Source organism: Rhinolophus ferrumequinum, chromosome 6 (assembly GCF_004115265.2).
Source record: "Rhinolophus ferrumequinum isolate MPI-CBG mRhiFer1 chromosome 6, mRhiFer1_v1.p, whole genome shotgun sequence".
NCBI classification, from domain to species: Eukaryota; Metazoa; Chordata; class Mammalia; order Chiroptera; family Rhinolophidae; genus Rhinolophus; species Rhinolophus ferrumequinum.
The window spans coordinates 83,702,185-83,727,505 of NC_046289.1; the positions used below are offsets into that span (position 1 = coordinate 83,702,185).

Genomic DNA, 25,321 nt, shown 5'->3' on the forward strand with positions numbered 1-25,321 from the left:
TAATACGGTTTTTTTTTCCTTTCTTAAAATGTGTATACATTTTTTGGCACCCTCTGTTTACATATTTTCCTAACAGCTCTCTGCTAAGATCTAGATCTGCATTTGTCCGCTAGGTACCTTCATAGAACTATCAAACAGGCACCTCAAACTAAACTGTTTCCTACACTGCCCTCCTCATTTTCCATCCCATCATCTGAATTCTCTCACATTCTTGGTCTAACTAATTTAACCCTTTAGCAACTCTTGCTTGGCCTATTACAAAAGCCTATGATTAGTCACTCTGATCCTGGGTTAACCTCCCTAAAATCAATCTAACATACCAGAGATCAGAGAACTTCTTTGTAAGGGGCCAGACACTCAAGGGGTCAGCTTTATGGGCCATACAATCTCTGTTGCAACTACTCAACACTACTGTTTTTGCACAAAAGCAGCAATTATGATACATAAGTGAACAGCACGGAGATGTCCCAATAATACTTTATTTATAGAAACAGGTGGCAGGTGTGGGCCACGATTTGCCGACTCCTATAAAATACTATTGTCCAAGTTCTCTTAATACTAATTTTATCATATATATCACCTCCTTAAGACCCTTCAATGATTGCTGGCTTCCTCTAAGGTACCCGTCTCTTCAGTGTACTTTTATTTTTATACTCATATTATAAGGTTGTTTACATCTTTCCTTTATATCAGATTGTATACTCTCTGAATATAGAAGCAATGTGGCTTAAAAAAATTTTCCTGAGTTCACTATGTACCAAGAAGTATACAAAGGGTTTTACACACATTATCTTATGTAGTACTCAAAATGACCCTATGAGGAAATGAATATTATTATCATCCCCATTTTACAAATAAGGATACAGGCATAGTCACTCAGCTATTAAATGAGAATCAAAATTCAATACCATGTCTGCCAGACTCCAAAGCTAAATCTCTTATTCAATTATATAAATCCTATGATGTACAAAGTAAAATATCAAAAATAACTTATCGGAATAACAGCTAGAAACACAAAAGGCATGTCATCACATGTAATCTCAGTAATTGCATATCTGAAGTTATTTTTTAAAAATGAACTTTGCTGTAAAAATATACATACTGAGGTAAACAACTACAAAGTAAGATATATCTTCCTCCATTATTTCCACCCATGGCCTCAAATTATGCACTGAGAGAACCCAAACAATATTGTTCTGAAGAAAATTCACTTTACCTTCTGTTACTGGCTGGAGTTTAGAAGATCGCTCTGAATCAGGAGAGTGCAGAGGTTCAGGCTCTTTCAGACTTTCCAAATGCATAAAAGGATCATAATCTACAGATGCCAAGTCTGAGAGGCTCATTGGAAAATACCTGGGATTGCTAAAACACTGAGCTCCATAAACACATCCATGTAATACCTGAAAATACCGGGAAAAGAACATACAAGTTTTCCTTTACAGTGAAAATAAATAAATAAAAGTAAAAGGAGGAAAACAAAGTCCACTGGTGATACAAGACCTTGACAAAATTTTAAATATTTTATAAATTAGCTCGCTAATCAAAACAAAATTTAACACCTCGTAAGCAGAAGAATGAGTAAAATTTAACTCGTGATTCTTATATTCAACAAAGATTTATGACTGTTTTCAAAATTTTGCAATGAAATAGCAGTGTCTTGTAGGAATTACTTTTTAATTATCTTTAGATACTGTAAGACAAATCTACGTTCTCAGGGAATACCAAGCTCTAAAACAATGAAAATTAATACTAAGGAATGTTATTTCTTTAGGTATTAAAAACCCTTGGTTACCAAATAAATAATAAAGCAAAAAAGTGTACCTTATAAATGCAATTGAGGACAGATTTTTCTATTTTATCATTTTCTGCTCCTGTAGCATGGACTGGTTGGAGCAGAGTCTTTAGAGGTAAGGCCATGATCCAGTCCAGAAGGCACAGAAGTAAGGATACCACCAACTGGAACAACAACAAAAAAGATCATTATCATTGTAAACACATAAGACAAGAGCTTAACACCAACTTATTTTTCGTTTTCCAAATTTATTTCAGGAATTTCAATCATAAGTTCCAAATTAATATTTACCCAGACCTAAATGATTTTAAGATGTTGTATATGAACATTATTGTGGGTTTCTCCCTTATATTTCATGGCAAGTACAATGAAACCTGAAGCATAATAAAAACAGGAATGTTAAAAATTCTTTTTTATTGAAAATAAATATGGTGCTTAAAAGACAACAGACATCAATTAGCTATACATGTTTAACTGCCTAAGCAGTGGAATACAAATGAAAGGTTTTAGTCCATGTATATTACAATCACTTCTACGTTCATTTTCTAATTTAACAAGACCTCATGGAGTATCTTGCTAGAAAGACTATCTTTAACCCCTTTCTCAAACTGTTACTAATTTTTTAAAATGAATCTTTCCGCTGGACACTTTTAAACCAATGGATGTTATAGCCAAAACACTTTTATTCAAAACAAGGAGTAAAACAGCAGAACCTATGTGGTCCACTTTTTGGATAAAGAATCACAATTAGTACCATAGAAGTGTCAGTTAAGTAGCAGTACCGTGTTTCCCCGGAAATAAGACCTAGCCGGACAATCAGCTCTAACACGTCTTATGGAGCAAAAATTAATATAAGACCCGGTACCATACCATACCATACCATACACCATACTATGCCATACCAAACCATACCATACAATACCATGCCCATACCTGGTCTTATGTTATAGTAAAATAAGATCGGGTCTTATATTAATTTTTGCTTGAAAAGACATATTAGAGCTGATTGCCCAGCTAGGTCTTAGTTTTGGGGAAACACGGTAAGAGATGTGCTCATCTTTAGAGTGAAAGACCAACTCTCCAACCCAAGGAGCAAATCACAGCAAGCTTTTCCCCATGTGGGGACAGAGTCCCAGAGAGCAGTTTCCAGGCTCCTGGCCTCGCATGGGGAGGTGCTAGCTCCGGTAGTCAATGACCATCAACTGTGATTGGTTGGCCATCAGCTGTAACCGGTTAGCCAATTGGCTACTGATGTAACTGCAGGGCTGCGTTGATTGGTTGGTTGGTTGGCAGGCAGAGAAGTGAATGGCGGACTGCGGATCGTGTGGCTACTACTGCGTGTGTCTCGCCAGGCTGCCAGAGAGAATATAGTGGTATGACTCTCCTACCTTTGGCTCCGTGGGTGTTCCCTTTTGGCCTAGCCATATCCTGCGTTCTTATGTGGGGAATAGGCCGCAGGCTGCCCCGCACGACACCCCATTCTCCCATTGCAAACTTTCATGAAGATCAGGGCAGTTTGGGAAATATTGTGAAAGAGAGATGGGAACTAGGTACAAACCTAAAAACCACCCAAGGAAAAAGTCCACCCTAAGTGTGCGAACTATTGTACTGACCATGAACTGTTAACATGAAACATTAGAGTAAAGCTGAGGAAAAGCACTAAAACAATTGTAGTGCCATAATGTAACATAAGCAAACATTCCTGATGGATTTCAAGTCCACATAAAATACAGATTTGTACTGTTAAACTTAATTTACCAAGAACCAGAAGAACTACGGACTGAAACTAGAATTATTATTAGGGAAGAATGAAGAAAGATAATGCTGGAAGTAAAAAGAAAATTGAAGTGGCTGAGAGAAGAAACACTAAAAATTGTTTGAGAGGTAAGAGGCAAAAGTAAAAGGTGACAAAAACAGGGTTAGAATACTGAACGCAATTTTTCAATGACTATCATGTAAAAATAAAAAGAACTATTACAACAGTCAGTATAATGAGATGGAAGGGAACAGCAAAAAAAGGAAAAATAAGAGAGCTCTACCAAAAGATTCAAAAACTAAAAGGCAAATTCAAATCCAGACTAGGAATGCTGAATGACCGATAAGGAAGCACTTTATCTGATCAGGAGAAAATAAAAGGCATATGTAAACAGTACACTGAAAAGTTATTTAGAAGAGGCAAAAGGATAACAGGTACCTTTGTGGAAGAGTCCTATGAGAAAGAACCTGTAATTCTAGAAAGTGAAGTGAAACTTGCCCTGAAAGTACTGGGAAGAAATAAATCACCAGGGATAAATGGGATACTGATAAAATTATTTCAAGCCACAGAGCCTGAATCTGCCAGTCCTAACAAGAATATGTCAACAAATATGGAAAACAAAACAATGGCCTACAGACTGGAAACATTCAATATACGCGTATATCCCAATCTTCAAGAAAGGAGATGCTAAGGAGTGCAGCAAGGTTAGTCTATGCTTTACAGACTAAAGTCTGACTACGTGGATTATGAAAAGCTATGGGTTGCTCTGAAAGAACTGGGCTGCCTCAGCACTTGATCGTCCTGATGTGTAACCTGTATTGTGGACAGGAAGCCACTATCAGGACAGAATACATATACAGAGAATGGTTTCCTAGAGACAAAGGTGTCCAACCAGGGTGCTTTTTATCTCCCTGCTTGTTTAATCTGGGTGCAGAACACATATGAAAAACCAGGCTAGGCTCAGAAGAAGGAGTGAAAATTGGTGCAAAAAATATCAATAACTTAAGATATGCAGATGACACCACCTTCCTGGCAGAAAAGTAGCAATGATTTGAAACAACTTCAGATTAAAGTAAAAGAAGAAAGTGCTAAGTAAAGCAGGACAACATTTTAACATTAAGAAGACAAAAATCACGACACACAAGAAATACACAACTTTAATGCAGATAATGAAAACATTAAAATGTTAAAGATTTTGCTTACTTTGGTTCAGTCATCAATTCGAATGGAGACGGCAGCCAAGAAATCCAAGGCTAAGACTTGGAAGGGCAGCAATGGAAGATTTAGGAAAGATCACCAAGAGTAAAAATGTGTCATTGGAGAACAAGGTTAAGATCATTTACTCCCGTGTATTCCAAATTACTATGTAGAGACACAAAAGTTGGACAGTGCAGATGTCTGATAAAAAGAATTGATTCATCTGAAATATGATGTTGGAGAAGAGCTCTATGGACACTCTGGAGCATCAGAAAGACAAACAAGTGGGTGCGAGAACAAATTAAGACTAAAAGATCCCTAGATGCAAAAATGACCAAACTGAAGCTGTCCTACTTCGGACACATCATGAGAAGGCTCGGTTCTTTGAAAAAGACAATGATGCGGGGAAAAATAGAAGGCAGCAGGAAAAGAGGAAGACCAAACATGAGATAGACTGATTCCATAAAAGAAGCTGTAGGCATGAGTCTACAGGTGCTGAGCAGGGCTGTTGAGGACAGGACATTGTGGACGTCACTCATTCATAGGAGCACCAGGAGCTGGAGCTGACTCAACGGCACGTAATACACACGTAGCGTGAGATCACTGAAATGTAGTGTCAGACAGAATACCTGAGTAGAAAGAACTTAAAAGTACATACAGGAGGGGCGGCCGGATGGCTCAGTTGGTTAGAGCGTGAGCTCTCAACAACAAGGTTGCCGGTTCAATTCCCGCATGGGATGGTGGGCTGCAACTAAAGACTGAAAACGGCGACTGGACTTGGAGCTGAGCAGCACCCTCCACAACCAGACTGAAGGACAACGACTTGGAGCCGATGGGCTCTGGAGAAACACACTGTTCCCCAATATTCCCTAATTAAAAAAAATTAAAAAGAAAAAATGTATAGACAGGGAAAGTAATACTTTGGAGGAGAAGAATATTAAGAGGGAATATTAAGAGGGAATCTAAGCAATTCAGCTAATTAACAACCCCCACCCAATAACCCAATTATGAAGCAGAAGAAAACTGTAACATATTCTAATCTAAGTATTTTCAAACAAGCATTTAGATATGGGGGACAAAGAAAACCCCATCTTAAGTCAGAAATTAAAAAACTAAAATGAAATAATTCAAGAAAGGAAGAACTGATTCAAGTCAGGAAAAGAATTATAAGAAAAAAATCAAAATCATATTAGAAATCAGGCCTGAATTGTAAAATCACTAAGGAAGAATAAATTTGAAAAATCAAAAACAAAATTTAATAAGGGGCATTGAAGAACAGTGAGAATACAATTAAGAGAATAAAAATGATGATGTCATAAAATGGCGGCGTGAGGTGAGCCTCTTGAAATCTCCCCTGTAATTTACAACAAAGTGAACAGTTATAATTCCACAAAGGACTCCTTGTGTGGAAGACAGACTAGACTAGGAGGCATAAAACTGAAATCATCTAAAAGTGGGCAAATTGGGCAAGCAGGAGAAGGGGTAAGGGGGAGTGCGGAGACATGGTCCTTGGCCACAGGATATAGACCGGAGCTCACTGCAGTTTGGAATTTACTGCACTCGCAGGAGAGGTTAGAATTTGGGCTGCAATCGCACCCATTATGGCCCACAGTCCTGCCTGAGGGATCAGCATATAATATGGCTGAACCCAGCACTTGGGGCAGAGACCTCGCAGCAAAGACTGAATACAGAAGGGTGAGAACAGTGGTTTATGTCCTCATTGCCAGGCAGAAAACAGAAAACAAAGACACTGAGCCTGGCCACCTCCTCCCCAGCCTCCCAGATTTGCCCCACCCTCCCAGTTTAGCAGCGGGCTCCAGAATAAACTCCAGTAGTAGTGTCAGATTAAAGAACAGAATGTCTACAGCCATTAAAACTGTAGTTCTACGAGCCACAGACTCAAAGCATAGCTAACTCTGGTGAAAGGGAAGGAACTGTAGGGGCAAGACAATTGTGGGCTGGTAGTTGCCATTGTTCAGAGCCAGCTATCACAGTTCACCCTGCCCCCACTTTTCTGGGTGGGTTCCTATAGGGGCAACCAGAGCCGCTGAGACACGCAGGCTCTGCATAGGGCTACAGGGGGAGCACTGGGATTTCAGAAGCTCAGAACTCCACATCCCCTCAGGGAGGCAGTACCCTGGGACTCCGGCGACCTGCTCACAAGGAGAAGCCCACCTTCCAGGGAACCCCATCGTGGCGTGAGAAGCCGGAACAAGGAAAGAGAAAATATAACGCTACCATGTGAGAGAGAATAAAAAATTGCAACGGGAGAGAAAATAAAACATTCCACCAACACCTACTGGAAAGCAAAAGAAAGACCTCTTTATATCAACCTGCTGTACAACCCACTCCTATACATGCCCAGAAGAGAAATAATTTGCTAATTGCCATGAATAACCAAGGTAATAAGGCACCTTAGAAAGAAAATGAAAAGTCTCCATAAAATGAACTTAAAGATATGGAAATATGTGACTTAAATGACAGAGAATTCAAGATTGCAGTTCTGAAAAAACTCAACGAGATGCAATAAAACACAGGCAGTTTAATGAATTTAGAAACACAATCAAAGAACAAAATGAACATTTTACCAAAGAGGCTGAAATTTTACAAAAGAACCAAACAGGAATTCTGGAGATTAAAAACTCAATAAAAAAAATGAAGAATGAAACAGCCAGCTTAGGTAATGGAGCTGACAAGATGGAGGAAATAATGAGTGACATTGAAGTCAGAAATCTAGAAATGACACAGATGGAAGAAGAGAGAGACTTGAGAGTTGAAAGAAATGAAAGAACTCTACACAAAATTTCTGACTCCATTAGAAAGAGCAACATAAGAATGGGCATACCAGAAGGAGAAGAAAGGGTGAAGGGAACAGAGAGCATATTCAAACAAATAGTCAAGGAGAACTTCCCAAACTTGTGGAAAGAAATGGATCCTCGAATCCAAGAAGCAAACAAACACCTACTTACATCAACCCAATAGGCCTTCTCCAAGGCACATTGTATTGAAGCTGTCAAAAATTAATGACAAAGAAAAAACTCTCGAGGTAGTCAGGGAAAAGACAATGGTAACCTACAAAGGAAAGTCTGCTATATTAGCATCAGATTTTTCAGCAGAAACTCTACAAGCCAGGAGGCAGTAGTATCAAATATTCAAACTACTGAAAGAGAGAAATTATCAGCCAAGAATAATACATTCAGCAAAGATATCCTTTAGATATGAAGGAGGAATAAAGACCTTTCCAGATATACGGAAACTGAGGGAATTTTCTAACACATGACCTGCATTATAAGAAGTACTGAAGGAAAAAAAAAATCAAAATACAAAACCATGAGTAGTATTACAAACAGACAGAAGCAGGAAATGGCAATCCCTACAAAAATAGGGCACTATACACTTGAAGGTAATATACAGGGTAAAGAAGGAAAAAAACATTAAAAATAAGTGGGAGGGAGACAACACGCTAGTGCAACTCAGAAATCAACTCATAGCATGAATAGGGATAACTTGCAACAACAAAAACATAAAAGGGGAGAGAGTAAAGGTCTGAACCTGCAAAGGGGAGTGGAGATAAGAAGCATACTGAAGAAAAAGGACTAATGTAAATATGAAACTTTCTTTTATATAAACTTAATGGTAATCACTCAAAAAAATCCAGAACTGAAATATGTAACGTAAAAAAAGAAGAAACAGAGGAAGAATTCATAAAATACCACCACACTGAAATAACAGACAGCAACAACAACAAAAAAGGAACAATGGAGCCACCAGAAAACAAAATACAGAAATGATAGGAAATCCTCGTGCGTCAATAATCACGCTAAATGTAAATGAACTGAATTTGCCAATAAAAAGGCAAAGAGTAGCAGCTTGGACCAAAAAACTAAACCCAACAATATATTGCCTCCAAGAGATGCATCTCAGCTACAAAGACAAATACAGACTCAAAGTGAAAGGGTGGAAATTAATACTCCAAGCAAATGGTATTCAGAGAAAACCAGGTGCAGTTATACTTATACCAGATGAAACAGACTTCAGGATAAAAAAAGTAACAAGAGACAAAGATGGACATTTCATAATGATAAAGGGGACAATACAAAAAGAGGACATAACAGTTATTAACATTTATGCCCCCAATCAGGGAGCCCCGAAATATACAAAGCAGGTACTCACATAACTAAAGGGAGTAATTGACCAAAACACAATTATAGTAGGGGACCTAAATAACATCATTGACAGCTACGGATAGGTCAATCCAAAAAGAAAATAAATAAGGAAATATCAGCTCTAAATGATACATTAGAAGAAATGGACATAACTGACATTTATAGAGCACTTCATTCTAGAACATCAAATTATACATTGTTTTCTAGTGTATATGGAACATTCTCAAGGATAGGCCATATATTGGGTCATAAAACTGGCCTTGGCAAATTTAAGAAGATTGAAATTATATCAAGCATATTCTCTGATCACAAGGCTTTGAAATTGGGTATCAACTGCAAAAAGAAAGCAGTAAACACCACAAAATATGGATTAAACAACATGCTTTTAAAGAACAACTGGGTCAAAGAAGAAATGAGGAGAGATCAAAAGATACTTAGAAACAAAATGAAAATACATCCCATCAAAATTATTGGGATGCAGCAAAACCAGTAACAAAAGGGAAATTTATATCATTACAGGCCTATCTCAAGAAAGAAGAAAAATCCCAGATAAAGAACTTCACATTACACCTTAAAGAACTAGAAAAAGAACAAATGAAACCCAAAGTCAGCAGAAGGAAGGAAATAATAAAAATCAGAGCAGAACTAATGAAATAGAGAACAAAAAGACAATAGAAGAAATTAATGCAACAAAGAGCTGGTTCTTTGAAAAGATTAATAAAATTGACAAATTCTTGGATGGGCTCACTAAGGAAACGAGAAAAGACACAAACAAAATCAGAAATGAAAAAGGAAAAGTTACCATGGATGCCACAGAAATACCACAAAGATGCCACAAAGTTACCATGGATGCATCCAAAAATACTTTGAAAGGCTGTATGTCACCAAATTCAATAACCAAGAAGAAATGGACAAGTTATTAGAAACATATAGCCTTCCTAGACTGAATCATGAAGAACTGGAAAATATAAATGGACAGACCAAAAGAAGGAAATTGAATCAGTTATCCAAAACCTTCCCAAAAGCCAAAGTCCAGGACCAGATGACTTCACTCGTGCATTCTACCAAACCTTCAAAGAGGATCTAATACCTGTCCTCCTCAAACTCTTCCACAAAATTGAAGAAGAGACAATACTCCCTAACTCATTTTATGAGGCCAACATTACCCTGATACCAAAACCTGCTAAGAATAACACAAAAACAGAAAACTATAGACCAATATCTCTGATAAATATAGACACAAAAATCCTAAACAAAATTCTAGCAAATTGAATACAACAATGCTTTAAAAAGATTATACATCACGACCAAGTGGGGTTCATCCCAAGGGCACAAGGATGGTTCAATATACGCAAATCCATCAATGTGATACATCACATAAACAAAACAAAGGACAAAAATCATATCATTGTATTAATAGATGCACGAAAAGCATTTGACAAGATACAACATCCATTTAAGATTAAAACATTCAATAAAATGAGCACAGAAGGAAAATACCTTAACATAATAAAGGCCATATATGACAAACCCTCAGTATCATAATTAACCGTGAAAAACTGAAGCCCTTCACTCTACATTCAGCAACAAGACAGGGCTATCCCCATTACCTCTGCTATTCAACATAGTGTTGGAAGTCCTCGCCAGAGCAATCAGGCAAGAGAAAGAAATTAAAGGCATCCAAATTGGGAATGAAGAAGTTAAACTGTCACTTTTTGTAGATGACATGGTGCTTTATATAGAAAAACCCTAAAGACTCCACCAAAAAGCTATTAGAAAGAATAAACAAATACCGTAAAGTTGCCAGTTACAAAATGAATGTTAAAAACTCCATTGCATTCCTATATACTAACAATGAAATCTCAGAAAAAGAAATGAAAAAAACAATTCCTTTTGCAATTAATCGAGGATGTGAAGGACCTACACACTGAAAAGTATAAGACATTTTTAAAAGAAATTAAAGACACAAAACAATGGAAAGAAATTCCATATTCATGGATTGGAAGAATCAACATAGTTAAAATGGCCATATTACCCTAAGCTATATACAGATTTAATGTAATCCCCATTAAAATTCCAATGGCATTTTTTAAAAGAAATAGGACAAAAAAAATCATCAGATTTGTATGGAACCACAAAAGACCCTGAATAGCCAAAGCAATCCTAAGAAGAAAGAACAATGCTGAAGGTATCCACTCCCTGACTTCAGCCTGAACTACAGAGCAACAATAATCAAAACATCATGGTATTGGCAGAAAAACAGACACACAGACCAATGGAAAAGAACTGAAAACCCAGAAATAAACCCACATAAATACGGACAGATAATTTTCGACAAAGGAGCCAAAAACATACAATGGAGAAAAGAAAGCCTCTTCAGTAAATGGAGCTGGCAGAATTGGAAAGCCACATGCAAAAGAATGAAACTAGACTGCTATCTGTCACCATATACCAAAATTACCTCAAAATGGATCAAAGATCTAAACATAAGACCTGAAACGATAAACTGCATGGAAGAAAACATAGGTACTAAACTTACGGACCTTGGGTTCAAAGAGGATTTTATGAATGTGGCCTCAAAGGCAAGGGAAGTAAAAGCTAAAATAAATGAATGGGACTCTATCAAACCAAAAAGCTTCTGCACACATCAACAAAATAAAGAGGCAACTAACCAAATGGGAGAAGATATTTGCAAACAACACATCCAATAAGGGGCTAATATTCCATATATATATATGTATATATATATGGGACTCATACAACTCAACAGCAAAAAGACAAACAATCCAATTAAAAAATGGGCAGAGGACCTGAACAAACATTTCTCCAAAGAGGACATACAGATGGTCAACAGACATGTGCAAAGATGCTCAACAGCACTAATCATCAGAAAAATGCAAATAAAAACCACAATGAGGTATCACCTCACACCAGTTAGAATGTCTATCATCAACAAGATAAATAACAAGTGCTGGAGAAGCTGTGGAGAAAAAGGAACCCTCATACACTGCTGGTGGGAATACAGATTGGTGCAGCTGCTAAGGAAGGCAGTGTGGCGGTTCCTCAAAAAATTAAGAACAGAATTACCATATGACCCAGCAATCCCTTTCCTGGGTATATACTAAAAAAAATCTGAAAACATTTATCTGTAAAGATATATGTGCTCTGATGTTCATTGCAGCTTTATTTATGGTGGCCAACACACAGAAACAACCAAAGTGTCCTTCGATAGATGATTGGATAAAGAAGATGTGGTATATATATATATATATACACAATGGTATACTACTGTGCCATAAGAAAAGATGAAACAGTGCCATTTGCAACAACATGGATGGATCTTGAGATTATAATGCTAAGAGAAATAAGTCAGACAAAAAAGTTGAGAACCATATGACTTGACTGGTATGTGGGATATAAAATTGAAGGCAACAAAGGAACAAGTCAAACAAATAAAAAGACAAAAACTCATAGACATAGACAATACTTCAGTGGTTTCTAGAGGGTAAGGGGGGAGGAAGGATAGAAGAGTGTAAAGGGGGTCAAATACATGGTGATAGAAGGAGAACTGATTCTGGATGGTGAACACAATGTAATATATAGGTGATGTATTACAGAACTTTACACTTGAAAACTACGTAATTTTACTAACCATTATCACCCTAATAAATTTTAACTTAAAAAAAAAAAAGAAAACAAACAGAAACTTTGGACTCAAATACATAATCTGAAATGATTAAAGGAATCCTGTAATAAATTTACTGAGGTAAATGTAATCTTGTTGAACCTTTTAATGTAGGGAATGCCTTCCCTTAAATACCATATGTCTATATATATTATACGTATGTATTCTCCTTAATGGAAATTTCTTCTACCAGTGACAGCTATACAAAGATGCAGGGCTGCCTTCAGTTGATGAATTCCTCAAAATTAATAATTTTCAGGCATAGACAAGACCACAATTTGGCAGGGTAAAGTACAATAATTATACAGGGATAGACTATCCTCCAATGTTCTTTACAACCCTGAGATTCAAAGACTTTATTAAATGACCATGATTAACTTAAAATTTGAATAAATATATAATGTGTTACACTGAAATAGAAAGATGTATTTTACATTATAGTTGATTTTAAAGACAAGATGAATTAATGTTTATCATGTAAATATACCATGTATATAACTGCAATTTTAAAACAAATATTTTAGTAGATAACCACATATTAAATATGAAACAAAATTTAAATTACCCTCTTGTCCATTTCATAAGACGAAGCTTCTGTACTTGGCAAAAGATGGGTAATAGTGGCTATTAGGATCTGTAGGTTAAAAAAAAAAAAAAAGCTCAAAATACATTAAACCAACTGTGTATCCTAAAACTTAAATATTAATGCTAAAGTGATATAAAAGCTATTGCTGCAAGTTTATGCTAAAACATTAACACTGTTATTTCAAAGTAATTTTTAATAGGTAAATTTTTCAAGTATACTTAACTATCAAACACTTAACAATTGTTATGTATACAATCAATTTTATATATGCTTTGTCAACTTAAATGGATTTCTTACACACTCAATTCATAAATCAATACATATAAATACAGACAATACATGTTTTAACAGAAAAAAGATACACAGATAAGCAAAAAGAAAAAGATTTATGAAAACCATCTGCAATTCTGTTAAGAAATCTACTCTGCTCTATATTAGATATAGAAGGAATATTACCTCAACATAAATAAAGGGCATAAACGACAAGCCCACAGCTAACATATTCAATGGTGAAAAGTTAAAAGCCTTTCATCTAAGGTCAGGAACAAGACAAAGATGTCCACAACTGCCATTTCTATTCAACACAGTAGTGGAAGTCCTACCATAGCAATTAGGCAAATAAATAAATAAAAAGCATCCAAATCTGAAAGGAAGGAGTAAAACTGTTTCTGTTTGCAGATACCATGATCCTATTACAGGAAACCCTAAAAACTCTACCAGAAAACTGTTAGAATAAATGAATTCAGTAAAGTTGCAGGATACAAAGTCAATATACAAAAAAACAGTTGCGTTTCTACATACTAGCAGTGAGCTATCAGAAAGAGAAAGAAAGATATCCCCATTTACAATAGCACCAAAATCAGTAAAATACTTAGGAATAAATTTAACCAAGGAGTTGAAAAACCTGTTCACTGAAAACAATACAACACTGATGAATGAAAATGAAGAAGACACAAATACAACAGTCCCCACTTATCCTCAAGGGTAACATTCTAAGACCCCCAGTGGATACCTAAAACCATGCATTGTACCAAACCCTATCTATCTATACTATATTTTTTCCTGTATATACATCCTTAAGATAAAGTTTAACTTATAAATTACGCACAGTAAGAGACTAACAACAGTTAAGTAATTATAAAATACAAAAATTAGAACAATATTCTGTAATAAAAGTTATGTGAATGTGGTCTCTTTCAGCAAGCTAGCATAAATTTCCTTTTCCTTCTTCACAATTTTGCAGACAAGACGATTCATTCTTACTATAGATTTTAGCAACCTCAGCACACAGTTTTTTTTCCTTTCCTTACTTATTAAGATGATAACTTTCACCTTTGCACTTAAAGAAGCACTTTACAGTTTCTTTTTGGTATATCTGAATTGTCAGCATCACTATTCTTGCACTTTTGGAGTCATTATTAAGTAAAATAAGGGTTACTTGAACACAACCATTGCGATACAATGACAATCAATCTGATAATTGAGAAGGCCATTAAGTGACTAATAGGTCCGTAGTGAATACAGTGTGGATACCCTGGACAAAGGGGTGATTCACATCCTGGGTGGGACAGAGAGTGAGAGACAACATGCGATTTCACCACACTACTCAGAACAGCACGCAATTTAAAACTTATTATGAATTGTTTACTTCTGGAAATTTCCATTTAACATTCTCAAAATGTAGTTGACCCCACGTAATTAAAACTGCAGAAATGAAAACCGTGGGTAAGGGAGGACTATTGTAAATGGAAAGATATTTTACGTTATAGATTGGAAGAATCAATATTTTTCAATTGTTCATACTATCCACAGCAATCTACAAATTCAATGCAATCGAAAAATTCCAATGGCATTTTCCTCAGAAATAGAAAAAAAACATCTTAAAATTTGTATGCAACCACAAAAAAATGATGAACAGCTAAAGCCATCTTGAGAAAGAACAAAGCTGGAGGCATCATACTTTCTGATTTCAAGTTACATTATAAAGCTATAGTAATCAAAATATGACAGTAAGGTACTGACATAAAAACTGGCACACAGACCAGTGGATCCGAATAGGGAGCCTACATATAAACCCACACATATGTGATCAACTAATCTTTGATAAGGGCATCGAGAACACACAATGGGGAAAGAATAGTCACTTTAACAAATGGTGCTAAGAAAACTAAATATCCACACAAAGAAGAATAAAACTGCACCCCTTTCTTAACAATGCTCACAAAAATTAACTTTAAATGAATCAGAGTTAAGTGTAAGACCTGAAACCATAAAAGTCTAGAAGAAAACATAGAAAAAATGATTCTTGACATTGGTCTTGGCATTGATTTATTTTTGGTGTCTGATTGAATAAGACACCAAAAGCATGGTGTATTATCTTGCCCAAAAGCATGGGCAACAAAAGCTAAAATAAACAAGCGGGACTACATCAAACTAAAGAGCCTCTGCACAGCAAAAGAAACAGTACATTGAAAAGGTACCTGATGAAATGAGAGAAAATATTTGCAAGCCATGTATCTGGATAAGGGGTTAGTATCCAAAATATATAAAGAATTCAAGCAACTCAATAGCAAAAAAGCAAACAATTCATTAAAAAATGGACAAAGGACCTGAACAGACATTTTTCCAAAGAAGACATTCAAATGGTTAATAGCTGTACAAAAAGGCGCTCAACATCACCAACCATCAGGGAAATGCAAATCAAAATCCCAATATCACCTCGCATCTATTAGGATGGCTATTTTCAAAAAGAGAAGAGATAACAGATGTTGACGACGATGTAGAGAAAAGGAAACCCTTATTTACTGTTAGTTGGAAATATAAACTAGTAAAATAATTTTGGAAAACAGTATGGCAGTTCCTCAAAAAATTAAAAATAGAACTACAGTATGATCCAGCAATGCCACTCCTGGGTATTTATCTGACAGAAATGAAATCAGTATCTCAAAGAGGTATCTGCATACCCATGTTCATTGCACCACTGTTCACAGTAGCTCAGATATGCATACAACCTACATGTCTTTCCACTCATGAATAAAGAAAATGTGGTGTGTGTATATCTACACAATGGAATATTATTCATCCACAAAAAAGAAGGTAATCCTGCCATTTGAGACAACATGGATGAAACTGGAGAGCATTATTCTAAGTGAAATAAGCCAGACAAACAAAAACAAATACTGTATCACTTATATGTGGTATCTAAAAAACAAAACAAAAACCAAAAAAAAAAAAAAGCTAAAACAGAGTAAAATAGTGGTTGGCAAGGACTGAGGGGAGAGAAGAGAAATGGGAGAGATGCAGGTCAAAGGGTACAAACTAATGTGCAGCATGGCAACTATAATTAATTATATGGTCGGGATGGAATAGGTGCAAGTTGCTGAGAGTAGACCTTAAGTATGCATACCATTAAAAAAAAAGTTAATTGTGTGAAATAATGGATGTGTTTATTAATTATCTTGATTTTAGGCATCATTCCACAATATCAAATCATCATGTTGTACACTTTAAATATATACAATTATATCTGTCAATTATTCCTCAATAAAGTGGGAGGTAAATAAAGAAATCTCCTCTCTTGTCTTTTCTGTGCGTGACAATGAATGAATGAATGAATGAATGAATACATAAATACTTTAAGATATTTTATAATGTGGATTTTTAAATTAATATATATCATATACTGAATAGTATATGAATACATTTGATAGAGAATATTAAATAACATTATTAAAAGGTGGTAAAATATTCATATACTGTGTTATCATTTACCCTGGATATCTGTTGATCTCATTCAATTTTTTTATGTGCTCGTTAAAAACATACAGGGTACCAGAGGGTAAGGGCGTGGGGTGATAGATGAGGGTATAGGGGATCAAATATATGGTGATGGAAGGAGAACTGACTCTGGGTGGTGAACACACAATGGGATTTATAGATGATGTAATACAGAATTGTATACCTGAAATCTATGTAACTTTACTAACAATTGTCACTACAATAAACTTTAATTTAAAAAAAATATATATATACAAATATATGTAAATTTATTGTATTTTTATTGTATGCTATTATAGTTTTATAAATTATTGCTTCAATGCATCAAGTAGAAAAATTCTTCTAAATATACTTTATACAGTAAAAAGGCTTTACCAGTAGGATTTAGTGTATTAGATGCACCTACTTAATAATGGTAATAGAACTGGGCTTCTATTGCTAACTATGCAAATAGGTAACAATTAGAGAAATGCTCCACTATTTTGGGACTTCATTTCTTCATTCAACTAGAGGTAGAGTATAACTTCTTGTTCATCTGTAGCCACTGGCCATTATAATGTATGGTGAAGCAATTTGCAACAACCCTTCACAGTTAAGAAGTACTTAGGCAGGTGTATTAATAATATATAAACTGATGAAGAAAATAAGGGAAAGTATTTGGAGGCTTTCAAATGAAAAAAAATCTGCTTATTTAAAGAACAACCTTAATTTTCAAACAGAACAATCAATCTTAAACGGTAAAATTTCCAAGTTTTAAAATTACAGATGTTTTAATACTAACATACACATACACATACAAATGAAAAATCTTTTACATCCAGTTACCATGTCCATGATAATAGCTGTAGCCAACATTTATTAAAATTTATGTCCCCTCATTTTTATGACAAAAAGTGAGAAGTGCTTTACATGTATTTTCTCATTTAGTCTTCAGAGCAACTCTGTGAGGTAGATGTTCTTATCCCAATGAAAAGATTAAAAAAAACTGGAGTTCAGAAGGTAACGTAACTTGTTCATAGTTACAAAGTCAGTAAGTGGCATAGTGAGGGGTGACTTAAACTTGGTGTGTCTAACCGTCAAACCCAACCTCTTAACCTATATTCACGTCAACCAATATTTACTCAACAGAGCCTACACAAAAGTCACCCTAGACATAAAAAAAGAAAAAAGAAAAAAATGCCCTTGATGTCAAAGGAACTTAGAATTTGTACACAAATATACCGTATTTTGCCGGGTACATTGCACTCCTGAGTATAATGCGCACCCACGTTTTTGGCCCAAATTTGCAGGGGAAAAAAATCCTTCGTTTTAATTTTTTAATTCAAATTTTTATTTGTTTATACTTAGGTACTTGTTTTTTTGTATTATAAAGGAATTTTAGCATTTATTTATTAATATATTATGGTACAAGAAATTTTATGTAACAAATAATTACAAAACACAAGGACAGATACAAGGTACAAGAAATTTTATGTACCGATAACAAATTCACGATATTTACGCATCACAGAAAGCCAAGAACTCTTTGTCATTACAAGTTTGTCGTAAGTTCAACAAAACCGATTATCGTATTCCAGGGTACAGGTATTACTTTGTATATGTATACTGTTATTGATTTCTAGAGTTATACTTTTAACTCATAAGCATAAATAAAAGAATTAAAAACATTTAAATAGATACGGAATTAGTACTACCCATATATCATGTGCATCCTTATTTTTCCCTCACAAATTTGGGCAAAAATAGTGTGCATCATACATGGCAAAATACAGTATTTAGTGTTATAACAGAGACTGGCAACATGGTTGAGTGGGAAAAACCTGGACTTGAAATCTTACAGATTGGGTCAGAACCGTTTCTGCCCTGTTAGCTTGTGACTTTCTTTATATAGTTACTAAATCCTCAATCTTCTCATCTTAAAGGGGAGGAGAGGGAAGAAGATAATAGTTAACCTCAAAAGACTTTTAGGAATTAAATGAAATAACTTACGAAAGGTAACTGGCATTAGTAACTGGTACTTAATGGTACCAGTAGGTGCTTAATAAATATTAATTACCATCTTTCCTAAAAATGTTACAAGAATATGAAGATAAGAAAGATTAATTCTGGTTAGAGAGAATAGGTAAGAATTTTTTTTTGAGGTGATGGTATTTAAACCAATAACTGAAAGATGTGGTGGTGTGCCACGGTTAGAGAGAAGCAGCAGAGCATTTCGGGTGGGAAGAATTGGGGGTATGTTTAGGGGATAGTAAGCCGACTCAGGTGCCTAGACTCCAGTGTATTTCAAAGGAATATGTACATGATTCTGAGAAGATGGACTGGGTCCCTATCTGAAGGCCTCAAATTCCCAGCTGAAGAACTTAGGTCTTATTTTATAGACAAACAAAACCATTCAGATTTTGTTTGGCTTTGTTTTTTTTCAGGTTAAGTGGCGTAAGAGTTATGTGAATGATGACTTGGTAGGGAAGCCCTCAGAAGCCAAGAGACCAGTTAGAAGGCTATTACTATATCAAGAAAGAAATAATGAAGGGCTGAAATATGTCTGGTATGGCAGAAAGTATAGGAGACACAGAATTAGACTTAAAAAACAACAACAACAACAACAACAACTTTATAAATGATTGGCTAAAAAGGAAAAAAGAGGAATGAATTAAAATAATGTCCTGATTTTGGTGTTCTTACCTAAGACAGAGAATGAAGCTGGATATACATTTATAGACAATGGCAATTATGAAGTTGCAGGTATCATTTAAAAACAAAAACATGATCTCCTAACAATAAAATACAAAGGAACTGTCATGAACTTTTATATCTCAAAAGAGCAGCCTGGGTTGCCATTATTTAACTATGCAAAATTGGATGAAACTATTACATAATTCTATATTTCAAGGTATCCAAATCTAAATATCTTTAACATGGTCATTACAGTATGATGAAATGAGAAATAAATGAGAAATTACTTACTTGAATAATTTTCAAGGGAGAATCAGGTTGGTAAATCTGAAGTCTAGGTACATAATGAACCAGCATGTGAAGCATGTTACAAGCTACATGGGCTACTGTTTTATTAGTAAACTATAACAAAAGAAAAAAACACATAAAAATTTTCCTTCCAATCTATTATAAATCAATACATTAGCTGCTGAAAAATTTTAAATTTCATACATGTTTCCTTTTTTCATTCTATATTTATAATGCATTTATTAAAATATTATTAGGAAGATAAATATACAGCTGCAAAATAAAAAAATCACAACACATTCCAAAATTACAATTAACGTTACTTTTTCTTCATAATATTTGACTGTCCTCTTTAAATAAAGTTTTATTCCATTTTCTCTTACCTGGATTTCTGCAACAGCCTCTAAATTGCTTATCTTATTATCAATCTTTTCCCCATTCCAATCTACTACGGTGTTTCCCCAGAAACAAGACCTAGCCGGACCATCAGCTCTAATGCGTCTTTTGGAGCAAAAATTAATATAAGACCCGGTATTATATTATATTATGCCCGGTTTTATATTATATATCATATAAGACCCGGTCTTATGGTAAAAATAAGACCGGGTCTTATATTAATCTTTGCTCCAAAAGATGCATTAGAGCTGATGGTCTGGCTAGGTCTTATTTTCGGGGAAACAGTATATACAATACTTCCAAATTAATCTTCTAAAGAATTCCTCTGATGCTAACATTCTCACGCTTAAAACTCTTAAGTGACTCCCCAATGGCATAAAGTTGAACTTTTCATGTTTATCTATGACCAAATCTCACCCACTCTTCAAGCCCTGACCAATGTCTCCTCTTTCCAAATCTTCTCTGGCATCTAAGTCAAAGTGATTTCTGCTTCCTCTGAAGTCCATCAGCAGTTCATATGCACCACTCATTTGGTTCTCTCAGCTTTTTATATTTCATTACTCTTATTTTAATCTTTGTCAGCCATCGTATCATCGTATCAATCTCCTGAATCTTGTATTTACAATTCTTTTCATTTTGGTATCTCTTACTCTGCCTAACAAAGCACCTCAAATATAGTATATATTCATAAATTTCCTGTCAAATCAGTAATATTTATACTTTGTATGTTTAGAGTCCTATACAGATAGGACTATTATAGGTCTTAAGATAAAAATATCACGCATCCTTTCAGAAACAAAAAAATTCCATTTATTCATTCAGACTCTCCAAATAATTAGGTTATTATTTCTGAGCAAACCTTATTCTGGTCACAAAGAGGGCATTTAACTTGAATGATAAAACCAACAAGTTTAACAGCTCATGAATTCAGAAGTAATAAAGATCAAATAGTAGGTTACAAAAATACTGATTAAGAAAAAATAACCCTACATATGTTATTAAATAATTGGTTTCCTTTAGAGGAGTCATCCATATGTATGCTAGGGACAAAGCCAAATACATAAAAAGTTGATATAAAATAGGTCATTACTAAGATAACCTAAATTAAGACTAGATCCACTCTTAACAAAAGTCAGAATCAAGGAAATAATGTAATAATAAATTAATGAAACCTTTATTAAATGTTTTAATCATAAGGGCATAAGATATAATTAACATTTGGAGAAAAATAATCATAATTCTATACTATCTTAATATATTCCACTAAACAGTTCTTTTTACCTTTAAGGAAACACAAATTACATTCAGAGCTTCCTTAATTTGAGGATGATGAGACTCATGGACTAGTTCTTCACAAATCCAAATACCTAAACTGCAAAGTGCTACACATCTGCAAAAAAGGCAACCAACAATGATACAAATAAAAGTGGATGAGCCTTTAAATGAAATGAAACCACCACCACAACCAAAACACCCACAACCAGCCAACATAGAATGAACATGCACTGTTTAAGTGATCAATTTGTTACACTGCACATTAGCTCTTCTTAGGAAGACAAAGTGGGAGGGAAGCACATTCCCAAAACTCTAAGCCTAATTTTCAATTACAATTTACGACTAAAATCATAGGCAGGGATAACACACATATTGTGGCTCTAACAAATCCATATCAATAAATTGATTATTTCCATAAAGTTTCCCAAACAAATATGCAATCTGCTTTCAAAAAGAGCAAAATTTTATTAACTGATAGTAGCAAAGTAAACTTAAGCAAAAACAAGAAGCTGCTGGGATAAGTCAAATACTATTTTCATATCTTTTAAATATAATATAGCTAGCTACAGATTCTTTTTAAAACAAATTGGAAACATAAATAAAATGCATATACTTTATAAAGGGATTCCAACAGAAACAGACTTGAAGAATTTTTGTTCTTTTCCCTAATGCCTTGTGAAACTTCATTTCCCTACTACAATTGAGTTTTAGCTTGAAGGGAGTTATTTGATGATCAGAATCTGTAAGAATTCATGTGTTCAAATATACGCTTCTATAAAGCATACAATGTTCCTAAGAATAAAAATGCCAACTCCTTCTAGTATCCTGGTATGCCTGGCATGTCCTGATACTGATATTCATAAATTAACTTCAGTAGAATGTTAAATTTCAGAACAATTCAACAATGCAGAAATGTTTTGCTTCCTGCACACACTGGATCAAAGTTCTTAAGTCCCTTCTTTTCAGTCTAGCACAGTGTTAATGCTACTCAATGGTCTCCTATCAAAACTACCAGAAAGTCTCCTAAGCGAAGTCCACTGCTTTGTTTCTTCCCTATTATTATCTACTCATAAATCTTAGGTAATATTTATAGATCTAAATAACTAAGTTTCAGGGTTAGCAGTAGAAAGAGTTGTAATCTTAAAGTAATATTAAACTGTAAAATGAAGCAAAGCTCTCCATGGATATGGCTCAGTCAAGGCACAGACTGGGAGAACAAAGTATTTTTTTTTTTTGTTTGTAACAGCGGGATAAGGGGTGTGTGTGTGAGTGTGTGTGTGTGTGCGTGTGTGTGTGGCTTCCTACATTCCTCATGATATCAAAATAATCTAGATTATTCCCAGTATCTTAACTCTCAGCTCCTGGTCGGATTTTGGGGTATAAGCTTCTAAGACCTCACATTCCTGAAAGGTATAGAAAACACATTTAGAAAATGCTTATGTTCAACTTCTGGGATTTTCCCAATACTCTTAATACTATTAAGCTACCGTGTTAATAACTCCCAAATCTACTTCTGGGAAGCTATGTTTTAGGCTTCAATATTCTTTACTTGAGAGGCAATGTAGTTAAAAAAAAAATAAAAATAAAAATAAGGCAGAAAATCTAGAATCTGAAGCTCTAGGTTCAAATCTAGTTTGGCCACTTATTATTCATGCATCTAACAAAGCTCTGAAGACAAACTGCCAGGGTTTTAATCATAGCTCTGACCTTTCTGGGTGATAGGGCAGATTATTTAAATACTCTGGGCTCCTATCAAAAGGAGATAGTAATTGCATTCATCTCCTAGAACTGTTGCAAAGATTAAATGAGGTAATGAAGTGTTTAGAACCGTGTCTGGCACATAGAAAGGACCTAATAAATATTAGCTTTCTAAGTGATCAGTTTCTTGCTAGTAAAATTGGAAGAATAATGATTCCATTAATTTCTTAGAATTGTGATGAGGAACACAATATTTTAGGAAAATCCTTGTGAACTTAAAAGGCTGCCATTATTAACATTGAAAATGCTACAGAAATATTGAAAATCATCAAATTTGAGGGTAGAACTACCAGAAATGAAAATATGGAATACTGGAAAAGAAAAAAACTGGAGCTATGTCTCATTTAAGCAAACTGCTCATTTTACATTACTTTCAATTGCTGTAAAAAGAAGAGGTTTAAGTTAGAATCCAAATGGTCAAAGCCATGATCTGTACTTTAATGAATCTTGGGTCAAAAAGTGGGTAGATGATTGGAAAAGAGGAAGCTTTGCATAGATGTAGATCAGAGGAGTAGTAGCACAGACTACTATTGAAGCTAATGACATACTATTAGAATTAGCTTCAAAAACAGAAAATATGAATCAATGATATTTTGGGGAAAAGAAGAAACAGGGTGTGTTATTGGTACATGGCTGATTTAAATCTCAACCTTTTGGGGAAAGATTTAGTGAAACAGAAAATGCAACAGTTCTCACTTCTGAATAAGACATTTAAAAAGGAAAACATTTAAAAATCTTATTGCTTATATGCTATTTTTTAAATATCCTGATCAAATATTTATAAATATTAACATATACTATTTTCTTAGATATATTACTTATCTACAATAAAAATTTTATTTTAATTCAATTGAGAAACATCCATTGGGAACTACCACTACATTTCAAGGTACTACGCAAGAGACAGTGATAAATATAATCTGAAGGAAAAGTAAAATATACTTAAAATAAAATTAGAAGAAATCATTGTAGATACAGAGAGTAAAGAGAGTGAAAAGGGTGACTAGGATTTTATTTTTTTTAATGAAAGGTTTGTATTTAAATCACAAAAAAAGTAAGTATCTAATCATTCAAATAATTTAAATTTGCAATTCAGAAAAGCTTTTGTGAATCTGAAATAATATGGACTGCTAAATAATTCTACATGTAAAATAATATTGCTAACACAGAATAGTTATATCAAATCTTAAGAATATTTCACCTACCGTGCAGGACCAGAAGGCTCATCTCTTGCTGAGCTTAATACAGTTTTGATTATAAGTTCCTAAAATAAGGGGGAAATAGTAGCAATGACTAAGATTTCATTTGTTCATTGAATAAATATTTAATAAATGGATACTATGGACCCCAGGCACTGTGCCAGGTACTAGGGATACAACAGTGAAATAAAACAGTCTTTGTTCTCACATCCATACCTTCAATAGAGTACAGTATTATTCATAAAATTAACTACATAAATGAAACAATGGTATGGTCTGAATATCTGTTCCCCCCAAATTCATATGTTGAAATCCTAACCCTGAGATGATGGTATTAGGAGGTGATTAGGTCATGAGGGTGGAACCTTTATGAATGGGATTGATGATCATACATACAAAAGAGATCCCACAGAGCTCTCGGGCTCCTACTTTGTGAGGCCACAGAGAGAAGGCGTAGGCTAAGAACCAGGAAGAGGACCCCCACCAGAATGCGACTATGCTGGAGCCTTGATCTTGGACTTGCAAGTCTTCAGAACCATGAGAAATAAGCTTCTGTCATTTATAAGCTACCCAGTCTGTGGTATTTTGTTATAGCAGCCCAAACAGACAAGGACAATTTCTGAAATTTATAACCAAATGCATGTTCAAAAAAATATATTTTTTCCAGATTAGAAGAGTAATAAAAAGCTCACTATAAGATAATTAAAGCAGATTTAATAGCTCAAAGATATTAATATCTTTTCAAAACTTTGAGAAATATTATAATATTTAAA

The 25,321-nt window shown here is 34.7% G+C and overlaps 1 protein-coding gene across 30 annotated transcripts in view; it reads right to left on the bottom strand.

Annotated features, from left to right (window-relative positions):
* Nucleotides 1–25,321, bottom strand: part of RALGAPA1 (Ral GTPase activating protein catalytic subunit alpha 1) — a 202,896-nt gene that overhangs the window by 77,400 nt on the left and 100,175 nt on the right. For all 30 annotated transcript variants that reach the window (XR_004423152.1, XM_033107302.1, XM_033107299.1 and 27 more), the window contains 6 exons: nucleotides 24,555–24,613; nucleotides 21,598–21,706; nucleotides 19,924–20,034; nucleotides 13,162–13,230; nucleotides 1,822–1,956; nucleotides 1,217–1,400 (listed from right to left, as the gene is read on the bottom strand). Coding sequence is in view for 29 of the 30 variants with exons in the window: in XM_033107302.1 (XP_032963193.1) it covers nucleotides 1,217–1,400; nucleotides 1,822–1,956; nucleotides 13,162–13,230; nucleotides 19,924–20,034; nucleotides 21,598–21,706; nucleotides 24,555–24,613 (667 nt within the window). In the remaining variant the exon portion in view is untranslated. The remainder of the gene's footprint in view (nucleotides 1–1,216; nucleotides 1,401–1,821; nucleotides 1,957–13,161; nucleotides 13,231–19,923; nucleotides 20,035–21,597; nucleotides 21,707–24,554; nucleotides 24,614–25,321) is intronic.